At 52.4% G+C, this 25,758-nt stretch overlaps 2 protein-coding genes across 2 annotated transcripts; one reads left to right on the plus strand and one right to left on the minus strand.

Moving 5' to 3' along the window:
* Positions 1 to 52: 52 nt before the first annotated feature.
* On the plus strand, positions 53 to 20,861 carry BRME1 (break repair meiotic recombinase recruitment factor 1). The gene is made up of 11 exons (XM_045862882.3): positions 53 to 105; positions 393 to 456; positions 917 to 966; positions 4,492 to 4,666; positions 8,184 to 8,265; positions 8,501 to 8,611; positions 12,058 to 13,335; positions 17,008 to 17,118; positions 17,369 to 17,457; positions 19,681 to 19,773; positions 20,019 to 20,861. Exons 3-11 carry the CDS (start codon positions 936 to 938, stop codon positions 20,167 to 20,169), a joined length of 2,121 nt encoding a protein of 706 aa, XP_045718838.2. The 5' UTR covers positions 53 to 105; positions 393 to 456; positions 917 to 935; the 3' UTR covers positions 20,170 to 20,861.
* Positions 20,862 to 20,936: 75 nt separating this feature from the next.
* NANOS3 (nanos C2HC-type zinc finger 3) lies at positions 20,937 to 25,367 on the minus strand. The gene is made up of 2 exons (XM_064569927.1): positions 24,914 to 25,367; positions 20,937 to 22,998 (listed from the first exon to the last, which is right to left on the minus strand). Exons 1-2 carry the CDS (start codon positions 25,365 to 25,367, stop codon positions 22,931 to 22,933), a joined length of 522 nt encoding a protein of 173 aa, XP_064425997.1. The 3' UTR covers positions 20,937 to 22,930.
* Positions 25,368 to 25,758: the final 391 nt, after the last annotated feature.

The raw sequence follows: 25,758 nt of genomic DNA on the forward strand, positions 1-25,758 counted from the left end.
GGGGAAAGAGGCGGGGCGTGCGTGGGTGTGAGGGCGGTGCTAGCGTCGCGCATGCGCGCGACGGTGCGGCGGGTTGCGCGGGAAAGAGGCGGAGCGCGCGCGCAGGTGTGAGGGGCGGTGGCGGCCGCCGGGCTTTCGGCGTCCCGTGTTTACCTGCAGGCTCTGGCTTCTCCTGGCGGCCCTGGTCTGGGCATCCCACACTTTTCGGGGGCCGGGGTGGGGTTAGTGTGGGTCTGGTCACCGGAAGTCGGGTCCACAGCGCTCGGGCTTCGGGACCTACCCGCCCTTCAGCTACAGACTGCCAGCCGCCCCGCCTCCGTGAGGGCCAACTTTGCCTTTTATTTTCCAAAAAAATCCTAACGCAAATAATTAACCGAATTGTTCCCCAACAGATCCAGGCAGACCTACTCAGTTCCTGATAAGGACACAGGGACCTTGGCAACTTCAGTGGCCCAGGTCGGTTTGGGCTTGTTTGGCCCCCAGGGCTGGCAGGAGCTGGTCTGTGGCGACTCCTGCTTCCAGGGCCCCAGGCATCCCCCACAGGACTTCCTGCCCTTCGAAGGGCCCCAGGTGGCTCCTTCCAGAATCCTCAGGTGTCCCTGGAAGGGTCTCAGACCACAGCCGGGGGGGAGGGGGCTTCACACAGCCTGTCTCAATTTAGGGACTAGAGCTGGGGTCGTCAGGGCTTCCCTGGATGGGCAGATGGGTCGTTCCCTCCGCTCTCTGCAACGTGGAGGAGGTTTTCTTACCCGGTCATGGCCCAAGGTGGCTGTGACTCCGTCCAGCTTGGCCCTCGGGGGCAGCCAGATGGACTGAGGTGGGGTGAGGGTGGCTTCTGCCCTCAGCCAGGGTCACTGGGTCTGTCCCCAGGGACGGGGGCTACTTGTAATGATGGGATTTTGCTCGTTGTTTTCAGATTTTTCAAGAGGGATAAAATGAGTAAGAGGAAAAAGCTTCGGACTTCAGGTATTTGGACATTCAAGTTGACACTGCTTTATTGCTGCTTCTGGTATAAGAGGAATGTAGGCTTATTTGTTGCAGAAATGCTAACATGATCACATCAAGCTCCTTGAAAAAAAAAAAAGTGATTTAATACATGCTAGTAAGAAAAGTGTAAGTTGTGGAAAGTGCATACAGTAAAAAGTGAAAGCTTTCTGGAGCTTCCTCCAATCTCTGGTGGGATCCCACGGTTAGGCCAGGGGTGCACTCTCAGAGATGACCTTTGAATAGAGCTACAAGGTCATTGGGTGTGTGGCTAAGTGTTCCACTCTGGAACCGAAACCCTGGATTCATCCCAGCTCTCAGGCTCCCTGTGTGATTGTAGATGACTTACAGAGTACTATAAATAGAGGATAATAAAAGCACCTACCCTTTCCATTCAAACAGTGATTCTCAACCTGGTTGGGGGAGGATTTTTGCCCCTCAGGACACTGGACATGTCTAGAGACATTTTTGGTTTCTACAACTGATGTGTGTTTGTTGGGGGTGGTGCTGGTTACTGGCATTTAGTGGGTTGAGGCCAGGGATGTGCTAAATCCTACAGTGCACAAGACTGCCCACAATACAGAATGATCTGGCCCCAAATGTCAGGAGTACCAAGGTGGAGAACTCTGCCCTAGAGTTCATACGAGGATTAATATTTGTAAAGCATGAAGGATAGACCCTAGGTAGTACACAAGTGTATGCTGGTATTAGGATTCTCCTTCCAGACTTAAAAAAAAAAAAACACAAAAAAACACAAAAACCTTTTCATTCTGAAATAATTTGGGGCTTACAGAAAACTTGCAAAAATAGTTCAGAGTTCTTTCTACCCTACCTCCAGCTTCCCCTAAGGTTAATGTCCAGCACAACCATGGGACAATGATCAATCACAGGACAGCATAAAAAGCCAGGGAATGAACCTCAGTACACTACTTCCAAACTTTTTCTATATATACACAAATACAGTGTTTTTTACTGGAAAATAGAATCATCACACATGCTGATCTGCAATCCCCATTTTTTACTTTATCATGAGCGTCTTTACTTGTCAATATATATATATTTATAATTTCCTCATGCACAAAGAAAAACACGCAATATTACATAGCTCCATTTCCCTGTTATTGTCGAAGATAATTTAAACTTCTTAAAAGTTTAGAAATGACTACTTACTGGATAATGAGCATAGGGAGTAGCACTCATTTTTTTTTCCCCACAATGTGGGATAGAAAAATTAGCAATGGATTGAAAATGTTTTGTGTAAGATGAGCAACAGGCTGCTCGGAAACACAGGAATTTCACTGACCTGGGTGGGGGAAGCTGGGGACAGCCAGGCCCACCCACAGCAGGTCATTTGGGGCCTCTCTTGGCAGTGGGCTCCCTAGCTCAGTGGATCCCAGGCTGGCCCAGGACAGCTGTTTGTGTGTCCTAGAGGGGGTGGGGACAGAGGAAGACGATTCTGGCAGGTGGTGAAAGAAGCCCTTCCCTCCCAACGTCTTTGGCCTTTGGTGTTGAACATAAGGTTCTGCCTTTAGTTTTTCTTAAATTAGTCCTCTGGGGACAGATCACAGGAAGGAAATGGGAGGCTTTTCACTTCTGTTGATATTTTGGTTTTTATTTGGTGCACATGTCTATTGGATGAGCAAAGCGAGCTAGTGTTTGGGCATCTTAAGAAACCAAATAAACAAAGCTGCTTGATTTCACCTTTTTTTTTTTTTTTTTTGGCAGATCACAAGATGGGAATATGCTTGTGTAAGAAGCATTCATTGGAGCCTTGCTCTGAGTGCAGCACTGGGGTGAACACCTAAGCAGGGTGGGGTGAAAGGCAGGGCAAGGAGGAGATCAAAGGGTGCAACAGATTCAATTCCTGCCCTCATAACCCTCAGGGTCTAGTCAGGAGAGAAAGAAAAATGCTTCTCACTGAGAGTGCTAATCAAATACATAGCAGTACGGTAAAGTTCTAAATGGGCACACCATAACTTACAGAATTCAGAAATTACAGAAATGTCATGGTGGTCTACTGGAGCACAAACAGCCGAGTGAATGCTAATAAGAACCCTGGTGATCAGTATTAGGGAGAGGGAGCTTGTTCAACGGGTTTACTTCAAGGTGTGTAGGAGCTGAGGTTGGAAAGGGTCTACCTGACTGACCTCCAGAAAGATCAGGCCAGGGTCTGGTTTGCCTTTTTGTTCTCTCTGTGGGGTCAGAGGCACAGCACATAGTAGGTGCTCAGTAAATGCTCAAATACACTTAGGTATGCAGGCTCTGTGGAGTTGGACTGACTGGATCCCATTCCAGATCCCTTGGTCTCCATATGCCTCAGCTTTCTTACCCATAAAATGGGTGTAACAGTGGGAACCCCACCTTGAAGTTTATCATAACACACCCAACTTCTCAGGACAACGTCTGTCATGGAACTCACTAGATTCAACCCTTATCATTTGTTTTTTGATAATTAGGTTGGGGCCAGGTTTGGGGAGACCTTAGAAGTCAGCCACTATTGGCAGTTTCTGTGTAAGGAAGTTTCCTTCACTCAGCAAATAGGTGTTAGGCTCCTAAGTTTTTTTTTCGGTGATGGGGAACATACCGCAGAAATACAAGGGACCAAGGGGCAGCTGGGACATCACTTCCCTAGCACTCGACCCTAGGTCCCAGTTTTCCCAGGACAGATAATCTGCAGGCATCACGGAAAACTAGAGTTGCACATAATTTAGTCCTGTCTATGTTTCCTGGTGGTGATCTCTGTTTTACAAATGTGTTTATTCAGTCATCTACCAAGTATTTGTTGAGCACCAACAATGTACTAGATGATCTGCTAGGCACTTGAAACTCAGCAGAGATAGGCCCCTCCTTGTATTGAGGGAGACAGAAAATAACCAGTATGTCAGATACTGGCAAAACAACAACAAAAACAAAAAAAAACTGAAGTTGGGGCGCCTGGGTGGTTCCGTCAGTTAAGCTTCCAACTCTTGACTTCAGCTCAGGTCATGATCTCAGGGTTGAGATCGAGCCCCATGTCAGGCTCTACACTGGGCGTGGAGCCTGCTTAAGATTCTCTCTTCCTTCCCCCCCCCATCTCTCTCAAACAAAAACAAAACAAAACAAAAAACAAAACTGTGAAGTGATTAAAACAGAGCATGAGTCTGAAAGGGGTTGCTGTATAGAGAAGTCAGGGATGGCCCTTTGCAGCAACATTTGAGCTGAGACTCATGGAAGCCAGTACACACCTTCCTAGAGAGACAGTTGGCTGGGCCAGGTTACCTCAGGATTCAGTCTCAGTCATAACCAGTCCTTGGGTAAAAAGCCTTTGAATCCCATGGCCACCTAAACTCTTGGACAAGGTGCCATCCCATCTCTCTCTCTAGGCTAGAGTCAGAGCAGGGGATTTCTTACCCTTGGAATTAGCTTGCTCATGTTGCAGCAGTGGCCCTGCCAGGTTTGGTTGTCAGTCATGGTCGTGCATGCTCCCTGCATCTCCCATCCCTTCATCTTCCTTTCTCTCTAAATCAGGAGGAGGAGTCCGTCCTCTGAAGGCCCCAAAGAACCCAAGGCTAGGAGACTCTGACGGCCCCCCCCAGAATTCTGAGCGGGGCTCTTTGTGTCTCCCTGAAGAGTCAGAAGGCAGATTAGAACCCATTCCCTCTGCAGAGCAGAGGACAGAAGAACCAGTACAGACAGCCTCCAGGTAGGTGGCTTGGAACATTCCAGCAAGTCTCCCCACCGACAGGGGACACAGCCCAGCAGCCCAGTAGACAGGATGCAAAGGGGAGGGGACAACATGACTCATCCAACTCCACACCTCCCTCTGGGGGCTCAGCGGCCCTCCGGTTGCTTCTCAAAGCCTTCTTCCCCAGACTCTCCTCTCGAGCAATGAAGGTTGATATTTTAACCACGAGCAAGGAAAACCTTGGATTTGTCAAGGTCACTTAATAATAGAATGCATCTGTCCTGTCTGCTGGTCAAATCCATGTTTATCCCGCATCCCTTCTTCACCAAGAAAGGACTGATGGAGTTGTAGGTCTGCGAAATAATAACCCATGGAAGGGGATAGCAATTACGTGTCAGACAGTGGGCTAATGATAAACACTTTACACCTATCCGTTTGTTTAATCCTCATGGCACTGTGAGGTAGGTTTTTATCCCCATTTCACAGGCAAGGACTCTGAGACTTTGAGAGATCAAATGACGTATTTGCCCAAGGCCACTGAGCTGGTGCAGCACAAGCTGGGGATCTGGCTGTGTCTGGCTCCCGTGCTCCTAACCACCATGGTTTCCCAGCTCCCCCCCTTTTTTTCCCTCAGGAATATGTAATTAAGCACAGTGGGGAAAAAAGGAAGATCTGGAGAATAGTTTGTTCATGGGGTTAAACCGCATATAACTAGAGCAAAGTAGAAAGGGTTAGCAGGAGTTAGGAGGAGGGTTCCTGCTACCAGAAGTCCTCAGAGAAAGCCTCATGGATTGGTCTACCAGATTTTCTGAGTAAACAATTACAGCACACGGTCTGATCAAGAAAACTGTTTTTGGAGGTGGAAGATGTGTGATCTCAGGTCATTGCAGTCTTAAGACAAAAGGTAGCACTGCTGTGTGTGGTGCTATGAAGAGGGGCCACATGTCACACCTAAGCCATTCTCCCAGGTGCCACAATATTACTGTGCTCCCCCATCCTGGCGAGGCCAACAGAGCTCGTGGGGTCCCAGGCACTGCCCATCTTGCTGGGTTCCCACCCTCTTTTTTCTAGTTTTGTTTTTTAAATTTTTTTTTTTTTAAGATTTTATTTATTTATTTGAGAGAGAGAATGAGAGAGAGCACATGAGAGGGGGGAGGGTCAGAGGGAGAAGCAGACTCCCTGCCGAGCAGGGAGCCCGATGCGGGACTCGATCCAGGGACTCCAGGATCATGACCTGAGCCGAAGGCAGTCACCTAACCAACTGAGCCACCCAGGTGCCCTAAAATGTTTTATTAAGAAATACCACGTGCTGGGTGCCTGAGTGGCTCAGTCGGTTAAGCGTTTGGCTCTTGGTTTCAGCTCAGGTCGTGATCCCAGGGTCCTGGGATCAAGCCCTACACTGGGCTCTGCACTCAGCGCAAAGTCTGCTTAAAGATTCTCTCTCTCTCCCTCTGCCCCTTCCCCACACATGTGCTCGCTCACTCTCTCAGATAAATACATCTTAAAAAAAAAAAAAAATACCGTGTGCATAGAAGTATAACAGAAAAGAACAATATAAAGCAAACAAACACATTTATGTTGAGAAATGAAATCCTAACTAGTACCCTACAGGCCACCCAAACAACCCATTCTGAATAAAAATTTTCAAATAGGGGCACCTGGGTAGCTCAGTCGTTAAGCATCTGCCTTCAGCTTGGGTCATGATCTCCTGGTCCTGGGACTAAGCCCCTCATCAGGCTCTCAGCTCAGCAGGGGGTCTGCTTCTCCCTCTCCCACTATCTCTCTCCCTCTGCCTCTCCCCCTGCTTGTGCTCACGCTCTCTCTCTCTCAGATGAATAAATAAAAAATCTTAAAAAATTTTTCTGACAGAGTCTTGCTATCAGTATCTAGATTTATTCTATCTCCATCAGCTCCCCAATACAATTTAAACCTATTACTGTGGGGAAAAAAAAAAACCCTATTACTGTATCTTCATGCTTTTTCCTGTTCCCCTTTCCTGTTCCTCCCCTTAGTTTTAGTTCCAGGTTTTGATCTGTTTTCTTAATATACATATCCACATTTATTTAGATAAAACCGTAAGTCTCACATGCTTTTTAAAAAGACCTAATTTTTTTAGAGCAGTTTTAGGTTTACAATAATTTTTTTAAGATTTTATTTATTTATTAGAGAGAGAGACCGCGTGAATTGAGCAAGCAGGCACGAACAGGGGGAAGGGCAGAGGGAGAGGGAAAAGCAGACTCCCCACTGAGCAGGGAGCACAATGCGGGCCTTGATCTCAGGATCCCAGGATCATGACCTGAGCCAAAGGCAGACAGTTAACAGACTAAGCTACCCAGGCCTGGCTTACGATAATATTGGAGAGAAAGTATGGAGATTTCTCATAGCCACCCCCCCCCCCCCCGCACACACACCCCCATCACCATCCCACCAGAGCGGTACATTTGTTACCAAGGGTGAACTTGCACTGACATATGATAATCACCCACAATCCACAATTTACTTCAGAGTTCACTCTGTGTTGTATGTTCGGTGGGTTTGGGCAAATGCAGAATGACATGTATCCACCATTATAATCTCATACAGAATACTTTTGATGCCTCAAATCCTGTGTTCCATCTGTTCATCCCTCCCCTCCCCAACCCTGGCACCACTGATCTTTTTATTATCTTCATAGGTTTGCCTTTTCCAGAATGGCAAAGAGTGGCAATCATACAGTACCTACTTAGCCTTTTCAGACTGGCTTCTTTCACTTACGAATATGCATTTAAGTTTCCTCTCCGTCTTCTCGTGGCTTGATAGCTCATTTCTTTTAGCACTGAATAATACTGCATTGTCTGGATGCACACAGTTTATCCATTTACCCACTGAAGGCTGCCTCAGTTGCTTTTGCATTTTGGCAATTGTGAATACACCTGCTTTTTAATTTTTTTAATTTTTTAATTTTTTTTAAAGATTTTATTTATTTATTTGACAGAGACAGAGACAGCGAGAGCAGGAACACAAGCAGGGGGAGTGGGAGAGGGAGAAGCAGGCTTCCTGCTGAGCCGGGAGCCCCATGTGGGACTCGATCCCAGGACCCTGGGATCATGACCTGAGCCGAAGGCAGTCGCTTAACCAACTGAGCCACCCAGGCGCCCCACACCTGCTTTTTTAGACACTGTTTTTTGTTTTTGTTTTTTTTAATCTACAGCTTCATTTCTCTAGAATTTACAGAGTTGGGGGTTGGAGTGTCATTCCAAATGAGAATTCCTGTTCTTATCTTAGGAGCCAGTTCCTGGGATTATAAGAGTAAACTGCTGCCAGATCAGGCAGCTTGGATTCTAGATGTGGGCCTCTGCACCCTTCTTGGCAGCCAAGTGTCACCCTAGGTGCTGCTCCCCTTTTCCATCCCACCCTCTCTAAGCAGGTGCTTCAGGGCCTCTCTTACAGGAGACTGAGCACACTTTGCCTTTGGATTCATCTATTTGCCTCACCACACACACTGACAGCATCCTAGGACTTCAGAACCTCCTCTGTTTTGTCTTTCTCCACCCAGCTCCCATGATGAGGAAGCAGGAGATCCCTCCAGGCGCCTCGGGCAACCAGAAGAGGAGCCAGTTCCTGCTCTTCTTTCCCAGGTGAGCCTGTTTTAGGGCCTCATGTATAACCAATGACACTGCTTCCCTGAAGCTGGAGTTCTTGTCTCCATTCCTCACCAGCAGGCTGACAGGCTGGTGAGACTGCGCTGGGGACGGAGGGCAAGGGCTGCATTTGAGGCTGCAAGGAAGGAACTGGTTTAGCGTTTGTTTTCTGAAACCTCATTCCTCCCCTTATCTTTATTGCTGTTTTGTTCTTGTTGTATCTGGTTTACAGAACTCAGCCAGGAGGTTTGTCCCCCAGTTTGCAAAACCCAGGAAGACAGTGACAAGACAAGCAGAGCTGCGGGAAGAGGACCTTGGGGGTGGAACCCCTAAAATCAGTCAGGTGAGCCCAATAGACACAGCTTCTTCTTGGCCCAGCCTTGGCAACTGAGTTCAACCTTGGTTTTCTTTGACACTGGCTAGACCTGTACTTGTCTGCATGCGCCTTTTCCGTACACCATGCTACAGATGTCTGTGGAGTGCGTGCCAGGCCCGTGCAAGGCGCTAAGGACAGCTATGCCTGCAGCAAAGCGGTCAAGGCCACGGCCCTCTTCCCCAGGTTGCATGAGAATAGTAAAAATGCAGAAAGACAGCCCATATTCTATCCCTGAACCCCTTTACTTCTTGGAAGCTTTTGTGTGGCTTGGGGTGGGTGGGGGATGGGTCTTATAATATACTCTCTCATCCTTTCCACTCTGAGCCCCGGGGGTGATGATGTCTCTGGCAACAGAGGCCCCTACAAAAGTGAGGGGTGGGCATTTCCGGCAGCCGTGTTTGTAATCATCCCAAACTGCGAACACCCCAGATATCCTTCAGTGGGTGAATGGCTGAACACACCATGGAACACAAGCAATAAAAGAGAGACAAACTAGTGAAACACGCAACAATCTGGATGGACTTCCAGGGCATTATGTGGAGTGGGAAAAGCCAGTCCCAAAAGGTGATACACTGTAGAGTTCCGTTTGCATGACGTTATTGAAATGAGAAAATTACAGAGATGGTGGGTAGGTTAGTGGTTGCAGGGTGTTGGAGCAGGGTGGGCAGGGTGGGAGGGAGGCGAGTGTAGCTACACATGGCAGCACAAGGGATCCCGTGTTGGAGATTTTCCATATCTTGTCTGTGTGGTGGATGCACAGCCTCCACCACGAGGGGACTGTATAGAACTTCATACACACACGCAAACAAGTGTAGGTCAAGCCGGAAAGTCAAATAAGGTCGGTGGACTTTATCAATGTCGGTATCTGGGTTGTGATATTGTGCTCGAGTTATGCAAGATGTTACCATTGGGGGAGACTGGGTAAAGGGCATGAGGAGTCTTTCCCCATCATTTCTCATAACTGGATATAAATCTACAGTGATCTCACAAAAAGTTTAATTTAAAAACAAGGGGTTGGGGCGCCTGACCGGCTCAGTCGGTGGAGGATGTGACTCTTGATCTCAGGGTTGTGAGTTCATGCTCCATGTTGGGTGTAGAGCTTACTTAAAATTAACTAAGTAATAAGAGGGGTTTTAGCTTCACTGTTGACTGAAAATGTGCGGGAAACGCTATGTGTAACTCAGCGGCTGGTTGCCAATGGCTTCACTGAAGTCAGATTGACAGGCTCTGGCCTTCAGTGGTCTGATATTGGCAGTGCAGACCCTCCTAGGAAGGTTGGGCTTGATGGGTGTAGAGAGGTAACTGTGGCTGAGGTGTCTCCCTCAGCGCTGATCACTGTATGAAAGAAGCACGGGAAGGGGGACAGTTGCTGTCTATAGAGTGCCCTTGGTTACAAGCCTCAGTCCCTACCTATCAAATGTAATTATTTGCAGTCCAGTTTGAGGGAAGAGTTGATGGCATGGATGTGAGGGGAAGGGAGGTGATGGGTTGACTCCAGGGTTTGGGGCCTGAATAGCTTGAAGGATGGAGTTGCTGAAGTCGAGAAAGGGAGCCTCTGAGGGCACACTCAGGAGCTGGTGTTGGTCGTGTATTGTTGGAGGTGACCAGGAGATACCAGGTGGAAATGTCAGCTACCAGCATCCAGAGTTGGGGGAGATCCAGGGGCTGCAGTGTTTCTTTAGGTTTAGGCCTGAGTGCCTGGATTGAGCTGCCATCCTCCTAAAGGACAGTTAGCTATCTATGTCCCAGCCAGAACCCTCCTTTCCCACCCTGCTCAGGTCATCTCTATCTCTGTTAGGGACAATTCAGTTCTCCCTCTTGCTCTTTTAGGTTTTTATCTTGAAATAATTATAGACTCCTAGAAAGTTGCAAAAACAGCATGGACCCAAGTGTCCCTCAATAGATGAATAGATAAACAAAACATTGCATATCTATACAATGAAATATTATTCAGCCTTAAAAAGCAAAGACATTCTTTTTTTTTTTTTAAGAATTTATTTATTTGGCAGAGAGACAGCGAGAGAGGGAACAGAAGCAGGGGGTGTGGGAGAGGGAGAAGCAGGCTTCCCGCTTAACGGGGAGCCCTATTCAGGGCTCGATCCCAGGACCCTGGGATCATGACCTGAAACGAAGGCAGACACTTAACAACTGAGCCACCCAGGTACCCTAAAAGCAAAGACATTCTGACACCTGCTACAACATAAATGAGCCTGGAGGACATTATGCTCAGTGAAGTAAGCTAGCCACCAAAAAACAAATACTATAGGATTCCACTTATAGGAGGTCCCTAGAGGAGTCAAATCTGTAGAGGCAGGGGCTTCTGGGTGGCTCAGTCAGTTAAGCTTCCGACTCTTGATTTCAGCTCAGGTCATGATCTCAGGGTCATGGGATCGAGCCCCACATTGGGCTCCGTGCTGGAGCCTGCTTAAGATTCTCTCCCTCTGCTCCCCCACCCCCCATGGCACACGCACACACACATTCTCTCTCTCTCTCAAAAAAAAAAAAAGTTGTACAGGGAGAAGGTAGTTGGTAGATACCAGATGCTGGAAGAGAGGGATAAGGACAGAATTTCAGTTTGGGAAGATGAAAAGAGTTCTGGAGATGGATTGTGGTGATGTTTGCACGACAATGTAAACGTACTTTATGCCACTGAACTGTATGCTTCAAAATGGTTAAGATGCCGAGTTTTATGTAATGTGTATTTTACCACAAAAACAAAACACTTGAGAGAGGTCCATGTGTGCTCTCCTCCGGTTTCCTCCAGTGGTTACATGTTCTATAACTAGCATCCATTGCTAGCATCAGACAATTGACCTGGGCAGAATCCACAGGCCCCCTTCATTTTTGTATCCTTGATCTGTCCAAGAGCCTCCGTGTGCCTGATGCTGGTGGAAAGGAGCTGATGGAAGGAGGGTTCCTGTGTTTCCAGTTCCCCCTCCAGCTCTGGCTGTAACTGTGCCCAGCACTGGTACTGAACCCTATTTGGGTGCATCATGTGCAGCATCGGAGACTTTGTACAGGGGCAATTACAACTAGAAAAATCCTGGGGCACCTGAGTGGCTCAGTTGGTTAAGTGTTTGACTTTTGAGCTCAGGGTCATAAGTTTGAGTCCTACATTGGGGATGAGGCCTACTTAAAAAAATCTTTATTTTTTAAATTTTTTTAAAAGATTTTATTTATTCATTTGACAGAGCGAGACAGCAAGAGAGGGAACACAAGCAGGGGGAGTGGGAGAGGGAGAAGCAGACTCCCCGCTAAGCAGGGAGCCCAATATGGGGCTCGATCCCAGGACCCTGAGATCATGACCCGAGCCGAAGGCAGATGCTTAAAGCCTGAGCCACCCAGGCACCCCCAAAAATCTTTAGAATGGTTGATTATTGAAGGCTCAAGGCTGAGTCTTTTTCTTTCCACAGGAAACACCACCAGAGCCCAGTGCCCAGCAGGCCAGAAGCCAGCTGTGGGAGGAGTCCCTAGGGCTTGCTTCCTGGGAGGCCAGGGAGCTGGGTGCCCAGACCCAGGTAGACAACACCCACCCTGAGCACAGAGACCAAAACCCCATGACACCTGTGCCTGGCAATGGGAATCCTCAGCCCTCAGCCTCCATCGATGCCTCTCCAGAATGGGGGACAGTGCCCTTGGCCTCCGAGAGGGCCAGCCAGGACCACCTTTCGGAGCAAGGAGCCAAGACAACAGATGGTGAAAGCAAGGAAGGGTGTTGGGTTCTAGGCTATCATGGCCAGAAAGGGCTCCTGCTGAGCAGTGATGCTGAAGAGGAGTCAGACCAAGGAGCACTTCAGGAAACAGGTGCCAAAGGGGGAGCAGGGGCTGACCTGCCTGAAAGGCATCAGGAGGAAGGAGACGGCGTCCTAGGTCCCATCACTCAGGATCCAGAGCCCAGATCTGCAGCCCAGGGCCTCTCTGACCCCATGCAGATACCCAGCAAGACTGGCAGGGAAGCAGAACAGAGTTGTAGCAGCCCAAGACACTCCTCCCTTGAGACCATTGTCATCACAGATGTGAGCACAGACCCCACCGAGCCAGAACAGAGGGCTCCAGAGGTGGCCAGGCCAGATGAACAGGCCAGTACCAGAGCACCTACCTGTCCCAGGGGGAAGGCCCCTGATGGAGGCTGCAGTGGGAGCCTGCTCAGCTACGTACCTCTCGCTGGGGAGACAGGACATAGAGGGGAGGCAGGGTGGGAAGACAAGCGCCCTGGCAACACCCTGGGGGGCCCTGCAGTCTCCTTGGCTCTGGATCACGGGATAAGAGAGCCCACAATAGGTGCTGGAGATTCCAGTCTTCTAGCCTCGGAAATGGGCCCAGGTGTTGATCAGACAGAGGGGCTCGGAGGTGTGTGTGCACTGCCTTTGCTGTTGCAGCCCACACGTAAAAAAGCCACTGAGTTAGGTCGCCAGAGCCCTGAACAAGACCTTGAGGGGTTCAGTCTGTCTCTTGGAGCCCTTGCTCCACCAGTGCACAGAGAAGCTGTGGGTGGCCCTTCCCAGGAGACCAGGGCCTGCCAGGACAGCATAGATGCCCCCGCAGACCCCACAGGCTGGTCTGAGCCCCCTCCTGGCTCTGCAGACCAGGCTGTGCTGGGGGAGTCCCCGGCCATGGAACCTGACTTCCTGCCAGACAGCCAGATACGGGATGCCCTGGAAGCCCCTGACTTTGAAGCCTCACCTGTGCAGGTAAGAGCTTCCCCACGTTATGGCAGACCATCCCAGGATAGGTGTCAAGTGGTGTGAGCCTCTCCCAAGCCACCCGGTAGGGGGTGTGTGGAATTTGGGGTGCATGGCCATCTGTTTATATAGCACACGGGTGTAGAGGAATGAGTTGCAGCTTTGGTGGGTATGGAGTCAGTGATTTTCCAGAAAGGACAGACCTGCCTTTCTGTAAGGGGTCTGTCTGTGTGGGAGCTGAAGAGGCCCAGACAGTGACACTCATGTATTCTGTCAGCCTAGGCAGAGTTGATGGAGGTCCTCCCTTCCTTGACTGGAGCCCCCAGTTCTACCCACCCTCTCCACACTTCAGGGCCTGGCTCTAGCTGCAGGTTTCTGAGGGATATAAAGAGGATGCCTGAGACCTTGAGGGGTCACTTTGAAAAAGCCAGCCACGTCAAAGCTGGGTTTGGGGGAGAGGACTTCAGTCCCCAACTGGAGAGAGCCTTTGCCCATCTTAAGGGTCATTTCAGGGTCCTCATACGATTTTTTTTTTTCAAACATAGACACAATTTTGCTTTCCTGCTGGAATTTGTAGGGACTTTGCTTTCTTCAGGGATCTGCCTGCCCAGCAGGCTGTGGGAGAGCTACCCAACATCACCTTCCCCAGCTGCCAAGCCTGTGCAGGCCATTGGCCTGTCTGGGGGCAGGTGGCAGACTTGCTTTGGCCCCGCCCCCAGGGAAGCACCACATCCTTGACCACTGGCACGCCTGAGTCTGGGTTAAGTGTTTTGCAGTCACACTCTGAGAGGTAGGTGGTTCTCTTTCCACATCCTGGGTGTGGTTAAGAGGCCGAAGGAGTTCAGGCACCTGCCCCAGGTGACACAGCTGGGAGGGAGACAGGCCAGGTCTGCTCCCAGGTTGGCCTGATTCCACACCTGTGCCTCAGATGCCCTGACCTGGAGCGCAGAGCCCAACTTGCTTCACAAACATCGGGCTCTGTTTCTTCGGCTGTCCTGTTGAGATCTTTAAAACATTAATTCAGTTACATGCTTATCAAGAGCCTGCTCTGCCAGGAATCAACAGATTGGGTGTGGTCCCTGCCTCTGTGAGGTTTGTGGTAGTACCATTCCCACCTCTCTCCCAGAGTGAACATTTTGTACCCTATCATTTCAGCACTTAGAGAGTCTTTTCATACGACCCGGCCCTGAAACACAAGCATAGTGTTTCATCTGGTACCCAGCTGAGGAAAGCCAGCTGCTGCAGCCACAGAGGGGAATGTAGCTGGGTTGGGCAAATGTGGGTCTCCAAGGCGCCGCCTTCCCAAGGGAGGGCCGAGGGTCATTTCTGGCCCTTCACAGTGTTTATGTGCAGGGTGACTTCAGACCAGGCCCTCCCTGCCACATGTGGGCCCCCGGCTCCTGTGCCACCCATTTCTCGATCACCAGATGAGCAAGATTATGGAAAGTAAGTCACAGTACAGCCCAGTCCTAGAGCTTGAACACAAGCACCTGGGATAGGTAGGGGTGCAGGTGCTGGCACAGCTGAAATCTTGTAACTAGAGCCTCAGCCCGTGAACGATATAAACCCCTCCCTTGGAAAGAAGAGGAGTCTAAGTTACTCCCAGTCTCTGCCTGTTGGGCCGTGGCTAAAGGAAGCGGTTGGGATATTTAGTGGCATCCAGCAGGCAAAGAAGCAAGCCCTTCCTGATGGGCTGCCAGTGACTTTGGGCTTTGAAAACAACAAAGAATCCGCAGTGCAGGGAACTGGCAGACAGCTGGGGTGGGCAGACCTGACAGGTCCTCCAGGGGCGGAGGCGCTGCCCTGACAAGGTTGCTGACGTCTGGACACATTTTGTTTTGATACTGGGCGTTCCCGAACATGTCAGGGCGACCTCGGCACAAGCAGGTTCCCACAGAAAGGTACCGGATGGAGCCCGGCAGGAAGACCTGGTGGACAGGGACACTTGGGAACAGAGTGCAGGTGGATGGAGAGTGGCAGCAGCGGCCTCCCACCAACAGGCCCCCCTCCCCCGCAGTGGGACAGCTTATGTGAGCACTGCTTCAGAGGAGGCAACTGGGGGCCTCACAGAGGTTACACAGAAGTGATAGACCAGTTTCAAACCCAGGTCCCCTCCCAGGAAAGCATGGTATTTTCTTCTTGTAGTAGCTCCCTTAGGACCTGACACTCACCACAGGGCTGGTGGAGCCTCTGTACACTGCATAACGAGTGTCATTTAAAAGCTGATTCCAGGGCCTGGGTGGCTCAGTCAGTTAAGCATCTGCCCTTGGTCAGGTGGTCCTGGACGGAGCCCTGTGTTGGGCTCCGTACTCAGCGGGGAGTCTGCTTCTCCCTCTCCCTCTGCTGCTCCCCGTGCTTGTGCTCTCTCTCAAATAAATATAAAAATAAGATTTTTATTTGAGAGCGAGAGAGAGCATGAGCAGGGTGGAAGGGCAGAGGGAGAGGGAGAAGCAGACTCCCTGCTGAGCAGGGAGCCTGATGCGGGGCTCGATCCCAGGATCCTGGGATGATGACCTGAGCCGAAGGCAGATGCTTAACTGACTGAGCCACCCAGGCGCCCCAGTAAATAAAATCCTTAAAAAAATAAAAGCTGATTACAAGTCCCTCTTGGGTCGTACAGTGATGGCTTCCAGCACATTCAGTACAAGGACTGCCCTTGTGTCAAACATTTACACAGCCCTGGTGGGAGCAGTGATTGGAATGTTAGGAGGGGGAATATTCCTCAGGGCCAAGAATGGCCCGGTGAGTTGGGTGAATTGTATTTTAAATCAGAGTCACTTACGTGAAACAGTAGGCCAGATGCCTGGGAGGTACTGTGTTGTCCACAGCAGGCACTGCTGGCATTTGGGTCCAGATAGTTCTCTGGGGCGGGGCTGTCCTGTGCAATTTTGGGTGCTGAGCAGCACCCCTGGCCCCTACCCACTGGATGCCAGTAGCACTCCCCCCACCAAAGTGTGCTGACCAATGTGAAGTGCCTAGGGGTGATCATCCCCCAGTGAGAACTGTTGGGCTACAAGCAGTTCTTTGCGTCTGTTCTTGGGATTCAGGGACAATTTGCAGGTGTAAGCTATAGCTCAAGCCCTTCATCCCATCCCCCGCCCGTCAGGGGAGAGGGGCCTGCTTTTGAAAGGACGCCTTTGGAACAGATCCCTTCTTACTCTAGGATTTTGGTCTCCTCAGAGAGGCCGTGGATTGGCCACTCTACCCCAGCCTCTTTGCCTCTTTTCAGAGGGAGGTATGTCCCCTCCATGATTGAGCTTGACATTTTCCATGAACATTAAACCACCGTTGACATTTTTTTTTTAAAGATTTTATTAATTTGACAGAGCGAGAGCAGGAACACAAGCAGGGGGAGCGGGAGAGGGACAAGCAGGCTTCCCGCCGAGCAGGGAGCCCGATGTGGGGCTCGATCCCAGAACCCTGAGATCACGACCTGAGCCGAAGGCAGACGCTTAACTGACTGAGCCACCCAGGCGCCCTCACCGTTGACATTTAGAAACTTAAGCTTCTCCGGGTTATCTGGCTCTCTACCCTATCATAAATTTTCCCCTGACCATATATTTGTAAAATCTTTCCCTGACACAAAACAGGTGGCTTACCTGGCCAACCTCTTCCCCTCAACACCAGGTGCCCACCTCGCTCCACTCAGCATCACTGAGGGTCTTCTCTGTACCTTTCTAGATACTGCAGGACAAGCAGGAGACAGTGCCACGCCTCAGCTGTCAGGGACAGAGCCATCGGCCAACACAGATCAGCCTTTCAGAAAGCACAGACTCAGCAGGGGACACCAGGGTCAGGACTCCTATTGCCCTGTCTGCTCCTTCTGAATGGGGAGGGTGATTGCAGCCCGGGTTGGTGGCCCCCAGGTTTAGCTGTCAGGGCATCCTGTCTCTCCGCTGCACCACTTTTCTTCTGCGGGAGTCTCTACCTCTGTGTTCCTGACACAGCCCAGGAGAATTGAGAGGTGCCTTGCATGTCCTCTTCCTTCCCAGTGCAGGGCTTAGCCAGCGAGGCCATTCACAGGTGTGTTCTCTCTTCATAGTTGTTTCCTGCGGGGACCAGGCTGGACTCTTGTTGGCCTGGCACAAGCCCACATGCTGATGGAGGCCTTCTCACGGAGCTCCAGCTGAGGTAGGCAAGGGGGAGGCTAACCCAGGACTCTTGCCCTTGCAGCAGTCGTCCCTAAGTCCCTGCGAGGGGAGAATGTCGCTGCTTTCCTGGCACTGGCACCACTCTACCCCAGCCTCTTTGCCTCTTTTCAGAGGGACGTATGTCCCCTCCGTGATTGAGCTGACATTTTCCATGAACATTAAACCACCGTTGACATTTTTTTTTTTTTAAGATTTTATTTATTAATTTGACAGAGCGAGCGAGAGCAGGAACACAAGCAGGGGGAGCGGGAGAGGGACAAGCAGGCTTCCCGCCGAGCCTCAGCCCTGCCTCTCCCTCCATGGGTCTCAGGAAGGGAGCCGAGCCCCGTCTTTCACATTGTGCATGCCGCTGCTCCCCGCAAGTGGAGAACTGGTGATCCTCGATCTACAGCTAAACCAGAGTCTCTCCCCAGGGCCCCTGGGATAGTAGCCCCCAGTTCCATAGGTTGTTTTAATGTACTAGATGTGTTTTTCTAGAGAGAGGATCTAGAGCTTACCCTGAATCTCTGTGGAGGGGAAGGGGACCCAAACAGGGATAAAAACCAGTGGCCTTGGGCCCGCTCCCACTCTGGCATCCAGAGGGCCCTCCAGAGGTCCTGACTTGTTCCTGACTCGCCCCATCTCCTCACTTGGCTCAGTGCCCTGAGGCAGGCTGCTTTCTCTCCCTCCTGCAGGCCATGGAGAGAGAGAGAGAGAGTGTGTGTGTATGTGTGTGTGTGTGTGTGTGTGTGGTATGGGGGGGTGTGTGTTGGGGGGTCCTCTCTCTCCACCCCAGAGCTTCTCGCATCCATCACCTCCCTTTGTGTCCTTCCTCCCAGCCCTGCCAGCCATTAGCGCTGGGTGACAGTCCTCTCCTGTTACCTTGTACTTGAACTGGTCTCTCTGCACAGGCTGCGGCTTATCGATTATTCATGGCCAAGTTTCTGTTTCTGTCTGGCAAGTGGTGTGGAGGAGGGGTGAGGGACACAGCCCTTGGCAGAGTGTATCTCCTTTCTCTTTCTCCTCCTCCTCTTCAGCGTAGAGGGTGGCCACGTTTCCATCTCCTGCTCATGCACACATTTGTACCACCTGTTGCCACACACACACGCGTGCACGCGCACGCACATGTGGGGATCAGGGGCAGTTTATAGCTAGAGTGACCCTACTATTGTTTAAGCAAAGAGAAGGGAGATTCATGTCTGAATCTCCGGTGGCCTCTGATGTAACCCACATGGACATCTGGAAGCCCCCCAGGCAGGTCATGGGTCTGGTTCAGTGGCCTATGGCTGAGTGAGACATGCAGAGGCTAAGGCCAGGCCGGCCTGCCATCTCAGGGTGACTGAAGCGGGTGGAGTAGAACTGGAGTCCCTGTAGTGATAGCCCAGGAGACACTGCCACGCTGGGGTGGAGGAGGATTTAGGAACAGCTGTTGGCCTGAGTCCAGGAGGGCAGCCCTCTGCCCACATGCACAGGCCACATGCATTACGTACAGTGGGTGCTGTGGTGCATCTACCCCTTCCATAGATACTAAGGCCATCCAGTGCCAGCTTTTCCAGGAACTGCTCTGGGCACGGGGGAGACAGTGTGGGACAAAACACACAGCTTCCATCTGGTGGGGGTGGGAGGGTGAGAGACAAGCAAATTAGTCAGATGGTGGAGTGTTGAGAAAAAGACAGTGAGGAAGGGGTTAAAATTTTAACGTGGCGATCAGGGAAGCCTCCCTCCCCCCACCAGGAGGAGACTTTGGGGAAAGAACATTCCAGGGCCCTCAGAAGTGCTCAGGGAACAGCCAGGAATTCAATGTGGCTGGAGCAGGGGAGGAAGGGGAAGGGGGGGTGGGGGATAGGGGCCTGGAGGTGCTGGCAGATGGTGCAGGGGCTTTGGGGAGGGGTGCTGGGCTGGGTTTCTATTTTCACAGCCCACCCCACCCCAGTGCTGAATGGGGGACAGGCTGTAGGGGCCGGAACAGGGGGCCAGGGAGGCTGTGGCAACTGTCCAGACAAGGACCGAGGTGGTCGGGAGAAGAGGCTGGACTTTGGATGTGCTCTTGATGGTAGAGCCAGCTGGGTTGGCCATCAGCGCTCTGCCTCTGGTGGCTTCATATCTGGAAAAGGTATTAATATCTAGAGAAGACAGCTCCAGGCCCAGCAAAAGTCCCCAGAACGGAGTTTGGCAGAGCTGTCCAGTGAGGTCAGACCTCCTGTCTTCCCTCCTTTCCCGCCAGGACCTGTGTAGGGATCAAGGCCTGTGAAGCCGCCAGGATGGAGGATGCAACAGACACCGTGCACGGTCTTGTTGTTGAGCTCTCCAACCTGAAGTAAGCGCTGGGCTAGGATCCATGGATGAACGGGGCGGAAGGGGTGGCAGGGGGGATGGGGCCTTGGGGGATGGCAGGGAGGGCCCGGGGCCTGCATCTGCCTCTGTGTGGCCAAGACCCGTGAGTGTTCACGTGCGTGAGCTTATGTGGGAGTGTGAGCAGGCGCTTGTGCCCGAATGGGAGGTGTAGTCCCCACTTGGGCGTCTGGTGGAGCACACACAGCTCCTGTTGCAACTTCCATGCAGCCGGCTGATCATGAGCGCCCACCGGGACCTGGAGGCCTTCAAGCGCCTCAGCTACCGGAAGGCGAGGCTGGCAGGGAAAGCCCCGGCACCCTACACATCAAAGGGGGCTGGGAATCTCCCTCCAGGGCAGCAATCCTGGAGGGATTTGTAGATTACTTCCAGACCACCTCAGGAGCACCTTGTGTGCGTGCACATGCACAAACTCACAGCGCCTGTGCGTGTTTGCTCTGCGCTGGCCCCCAGAGGTGCTGCCGCCAGACAGCTGGGAACATTCCCTCAGCAGACCCCGGAAAGCCTGCAGGGCCCTGTGTGCCCCCTGGTTTATCCTGTAAGATGCTCCAGCAGGTCCTAGTGGGCCCCAGAAGCCTCCCCTCAGATGACCCGGAAGTCAGCTTCCCATGGGAAACGAGAGGCCAGGCCCATGTCAGCTGCCTCCCTTGGGAGTCGGTAAGGGATGGAACTTGCTCTCCCCCCGCACCCCGGGTTACAGCAGAGGCCACAGGCAGTCAGCAGGAGGCTGGTCGTGCCCCCCACCCTCCGGAAGCCAGCTGCTTCTGAGCAGAGCCCAGAGCCACCCAGATGTTTATCTGGATCTGCAAATTTCGTTCTTTAGCTCAGGTTATGGGAGGTTCAGAATTTGTTTCTTTCCTGGTGGAGAAAAGGGCTCCCTTTGTTGGTGGTACCTTTGTTTTTCTCCGGATTTCCATTTTATTTCTTCTGGTTAGACCATTAATAAATGTTTCCCTAGTGTGGATCTGTGACCTGCTATTTGGGGTTTGAGGTATTTTCAGTTCCTTAATGTTCCGCCCACCAACCTCCCTAACCACCTTTCTCCTTTTATTTCTCATCCTCCCCGGGAGGGCAGGTTGGGCTACTGCAGGGCCCTGTGAATCAAGGGCTCCCCACAAGTTACTGAATGTGTCAGAGTCTCCAGGAATGGGTGGCTGTGTGTGTGCACGTGTGTGTACACATTCAAGCACAGACACCCCCACATCGTGGAGCAGCAAGCCCACTGAGACATCGTAGCTGATCACCCAACTGGAGAGTCAGCAGGTTTGCTTTCAGTGCTCAGATGGCCTTACCCATCCTCCGAGGCACAACCTGCTTCTAGGCCCCAGACTGGAAGGAGGCAGTCCTGGCGGATTGTTACTGATACAGACACAGCTAGTGCCAAGCCTTACACACCCTGATGATGTTGTCCTAAGCAGGTGCTGCCGCCAAACCCATTTTATAGAACACCGTGCTTCTAAATTGGTGACCAAAAGGTTGACCAGACCCGAGACTTTATCAGTCCTTTGGCCAGTGACTCCCACACCCTGATTCCTACAGTCAAGGCAGGTCTCCCCTCCCCCTGCCTTCTTAGACCCTGGGAAGCCCCATGCTGGAGGGAAGTGGGGAGGGTCAAGGTCCCCCACCACTTCTGGCTGGATGTGCAGCTCCTCCCTTGAACCTGCCAGGACATGTCCATTCTCCTGGTTCCGTGGGTCTCAAGCCCCAGCAGCTCTGGTCTATACAATCAGCACTTGCAAACAGCTGGGGGTAACTGGGATGTGGTGTCCCCTAACTCAATTTGAAACTCTTAGGGCTGCTAAGGAGCCCTCCTCTGTGTCTTCTTTCTCCTCCTCCCCTCCCCGCTCCAAGCCTGGGCAGCAGGCTGTCTTCAAGGGTTGTCTCCCATCCCCAGCTCACCCCAGCTCACCCCAGCCCTCCTCCTTCGGTGGCCTCACGTCCTTTGGAGTTCAAGTCCAAAGCCAAGGGCAGAGGGGACCTGCAAAGTCCAAATCCTGCTCCCACCCAACTCTGGGAGACAGTGTGGGCTATTAGGGATGGAGCCCAGGTTCCCAGGCCAGCCCTTGGCTTGGGGGAAGAATTTGAACGGACACTTGCCACCTGCTGCCCTCTGGAGGCCAGAGGAGCAGACTGGGAGTAGAGATTCCCACAAACACCGCCCTGGCACAGGAGAACTGGGTCACACTACCTGGGTGGTGATGGGTCTCCATCCCTCTCCCATTTCTCCCCAGGCAGAGCCAAATCACCTCCGTGGTGCCTCCTGACCAAGGTCTTGGCTGGCCCACCCCCCCAAGACATATTCCCATTCTTTGCCTAGCCCTGCACCTGCGCCCCCAAGTCCTTCCCTTCTGAGGAGTCTGGCGTGTGACTCCATGGCCCCGTTGCTGAGGCATCTGTGAGGACCTTAACATTCACTGAGGGCCTCCTTGGTCAGGATGATTTGAAGGAGGAGGGAGGGCTTGGTCTAATTGTCTTTCAGTTCACCTCTCAGATCAGGCCCCCGCCTCCAATGTGTAGAATTCTACCCATTTGGCATGTCATTGTGTGAGGGATGGCTGGAAGGGAGTTTGAAAATTCCAAACATCATAGAAATGGCTTCATGGCGCTAACCTAGCAGCGAGTGCCATGCTCAGAAGTGCTGGGGTGACCCCTCAAAACCCCACAGTCACCCTGTGGTGCCCACTTCCATTTCTCAGCATAAAGCAGCTCACCCAATGCTCCAGGATCAACCAGAATCCAAGTAACAGGTGGGGACATGTGGGGGCTCATGGATGCAGTCAGGATAGAAAAGAGGTGCCCCAGCCCCTCTGGAGCTGTTCACGCTACCTCATCCCAAGACCTGGGCTATTACGCTGATCCATTCGTAAGCATTTATTGAGTGCTGACTGGGTGCCCAGTGCTGGGGAAGGAGGGCCAGGGTGCCTGAGGGCCACCTCCTTCCTCATGGGGGCTCTTTCAGCTGTGCTCTCAGGCCCTGCTCTCTTACCAGGCCTCCAGGCTGGGGCAAGGGCCGAGGGACAGGTCCCTGCAAGGTGGATCTTCTCAGAAAATACATCCTCCATCGAGCCTGGGTCCCCACACCCAGGGGAAGGCAGCATCTCCATCCTCCCTGCACCAGTCTCCTAGGCAGAAGTGGAGGGGCAGCAGGAAGAGGGTGAAGGTCCAGAAGACTTCCCAGCACCTTTGGAACCTGGATTTTAAAAGGAGAAAAACAATAATAGGTTATGATTCAATGCTCCCAAAGTACAGGTTCAAACTTCAGGGCTTTGGGGCTCTAGCACCACCTGGGGGCTGCTCCTAGGATAGCACCCCTGTGACACTCCAGGCCTGGCCCGCCCAGGGTGGGACCCAGAGCTGGACACAAAGCACAGAAACTCTTAATTCTGGCTGACTGTGCTGCCCCCTTGTGGCCGCAGGGCTCCGGGGACCCCAGATTTGTTACACCCAGAACATTACAGGAGGCTGGCCTTTCTACCAGTCTGGTGGTAAGGGGGGCTCCACCCCACCCTCCATGCCTGGGGAAGGGAACTTCCCTGTTCCCTCCAACTTAAGAGAAAAAAGAAGGTTCTGAGACCATCATCTCTATGTCCCCTCAGCTCCCCCCACCTCCCAGGTGGATCTCATTGAATCTCTTGGGGGAATAGTATCTACTCAATTCTTCGATCAAATGTTCCCTGCAGAGCTGCCGGGGGTGAGGGTGGGGTCGTCCCGCCCAGTCACCTCCCTCAAGGAGCTCACACCCTGATGGGGAGGCTGTACCCACACAGGGCACCCAAAAGGGCAGCAGTATGGCCCAGTCAGGCCCACCTCCCTGTCAGCTGACTTCTGCAAAGACAAAGTTGCTAAAACAATTTCTGCTTTAAAACCCCACAGGAGCTGAGGCCTTTCACGTCTATAATAACAACCACTGCCACGTACGCTCAAGCTACCCAAAGCCTGCAGCCTCCCTGCTCCCTGGCCTTCCCACACGGCTGGGAGCAGGTCCTGGGGCCCCACCCAGACTTGCAGAAGACCTGCAGAATTGGAATCCACATTTGATGAGACAGGGTGACCCCACATGGTGGGCCAAGCAGAGTGGGGAGAGCCAGACCTCAGGGAGGCTTCAGCTAAAGATTTCATAAGCTTTCACCCCAGCTGCCCTCCTGAGCTGATCCACACACAGCAAACTCCCGATGTTCCTCTCCAAACATACATTTCCCTCGGTGCCAGGCCCCTCTCCCTCCTTGCTGCCATGGACACTTCTGCCTGGAGGACTAGTGTCCTCACGATCCAACCAGTCAGCTGAGGTCTAACACACTCAAACATGCAGACCTGGTCTTGCCCCTTCCGTGGTTCCCTAGTACCCAAGCCCAAGACCTATAGGCTCTTCCGCTGGCCCCCAAATCTCTGACACCTCCCTCTCTACCAGACATGCACCCATTTTGTTCCAGATCCACTGAACTTACACTAAGTTCCTGAACGAGCCCCAGTGCCTGGGCTACACTTCTAGCATCCATCAAACCAAATTAGACTTCGAGAAGTCACTTCCTCCAGGAAGCCCTCCTGGACCCCTTCATCTGGATCAGGTGCTTCCTCTAGACTCCTCCATTCAGTACTCAGCACACTGTTTTAAATGCCGTTCTCCCTTCTACCTTTTTCCACTGCTGGTACAGCCCAGCACTTAGCACAAAAGGCACACAAGCTATTTGGCAAATGAGTGAACAAAGGAGGAGCACGAGGAAGCTGGGGTTCAGTGAGGCTGAGAACTTCTCTCAGGCTGCACAGCTCCCAAGTGCCAAACAGGATTTGGAGCCCCTGCTACACCTAACTGCAGATCCTGTCACAAGTCCCCATAGCCTCCCTGACAGAGCACCCCATGCCTGGAGAAGGAGAGCAACTTCCCGTGGGCCCAGAGAGGTCCCCTGCGCAAGGCCACAGATTAATCCCAGCCCCAGCTTATTCACACTGGGCAACACTTCTAGAATATTGTTCTAAGTTTTCTACACTGATTATTTCCCCCCAACCCTCTAAAGTGGGCACTGGGGTTAATCCTACTTCACAGAGGCCCCGAGGGCTTAGCCACAAGCCCAGGGTCGGCCCCCTCCACACCGGGTCCCCCCAGCCACCTGCACAGGCTGCTCCTGCTCGGCGATGCCCTGAGTCCTGCGTCCTTGCCTTGTCAGGCCGGGACACCTTCTTGCCAGCTGAGTTGCGGGTGGTGTAGCTGTAGACAGAGGTGTAGCCCTGGCCCGTGAGCGGGCAGAAACGGCGTGTGTGGGCACGGTCGCGCGTGGCACCGCACTGGGGGCACACGTAGTCACGCAGGATGGGACACAGCACTCGGCCCGCCTCATCCTTGAGCACGTGGGACTGGTAGATGGCCCGGGACTCGCCGTTGTGTTTGCAGAAAGAGCACAGGCGTTCAGGAGCTGGTGATTCCGGGCTGGGCCTCTGAGCCCCTGGTCCTGGAGCTGGCTGTGGCTGGGGGTCCAGCCTGGTTTCGGGCTCCTCTTCCCCGCGCAGAGCCCCCACCAGGCGTGCCAAACCCAGATAATCTGTCCATAGGTCGAAGGTTCCCATAGCTGGGCAATGTGTGCCAGGCAGAGGGGCAGAGAGAGAATAAACCCTGCGTGCCCAAAGCTCGTCTTTCTACCCCTTCCTCTCTGCCCCTCCCTTCCCCTCTCTGGAGCCTAGGAGTCTGGGCTGTCAGTTCCCTCCTTATACCTCCAAGGGGGTGTGAAGGGGGAGGAGCAGGCTGTGGGAGGTTCCTTACTGTCACAGGGGGTCTTGCTGCTGCTCCCCCATAAATGCACCTGCCAGGGGATGCATGGTCTCTGGGTGGGCGGGGGGCAATGGGGGGTGACAGGACACAGGCTGCAGGGGGCCCCCACCACAATTGGGAGACACCCCCCCAGAGGGCACTGGGAGGGCTACCCCTGCCTACCCCTCCTTGGAGGAGGCCTGTGAGGCC

Source organism: Mirounga angustirostris, unplaced genomic scaffold (genome assembly GCF_029215605.1).
Source record: "Mirounga angustirostris isolate CCGP_5_RB_7025 unplaced genomic scaffold, mMirAng1.0.hap1 SCAF_1, whole genome shotgun sequence".
NCBI classification, from domain to species: Eukaryota; Metazoa; Chordata; class Mammalia; order Carnivora; family Phocidae; genus Mirounga; species Mirounga angustirostris.

Excerpts from the sequence above, each read along its gene's own strand:
- NANOS3 (XM_064569927.1), bottom strand. The coding sequence starts at position 25,367 with ATGGGAACCTTCGACCTATGGACAGATTATCTGGGTTTGGCACGCCTG. Across the intron at positions 22,999-24,913 it reads AGCAGGAGCAGCCTGTGCAG|GTTCCAAAGGTGCTGGGAAG; the intron begins GTGGCTGGGGGG and ends TTTAAAATCCAG.
- BRME1 (XM_045862882.3), top strand. The coding sequence starts at position 936 with ATGAGTAAGAGGAAAAAGCTTCGGACTTCAG. Across the intron at positions 967-4,491 it reads GAAAAAGCTTCGGACTTCAG|GAGGAGGAGTCCGTCCTCTG; the intron begins GTATTTGGACAT and ends TCTCTAAATCAG. Across the intron at positions 17,119-17,368 it reads ACTCAGCAGGGGACACCAGG|TTGTTTCCTGCGGGGACCAG; the intron begins GTCAGGACTCCT and ends CTCTCTTCATAG.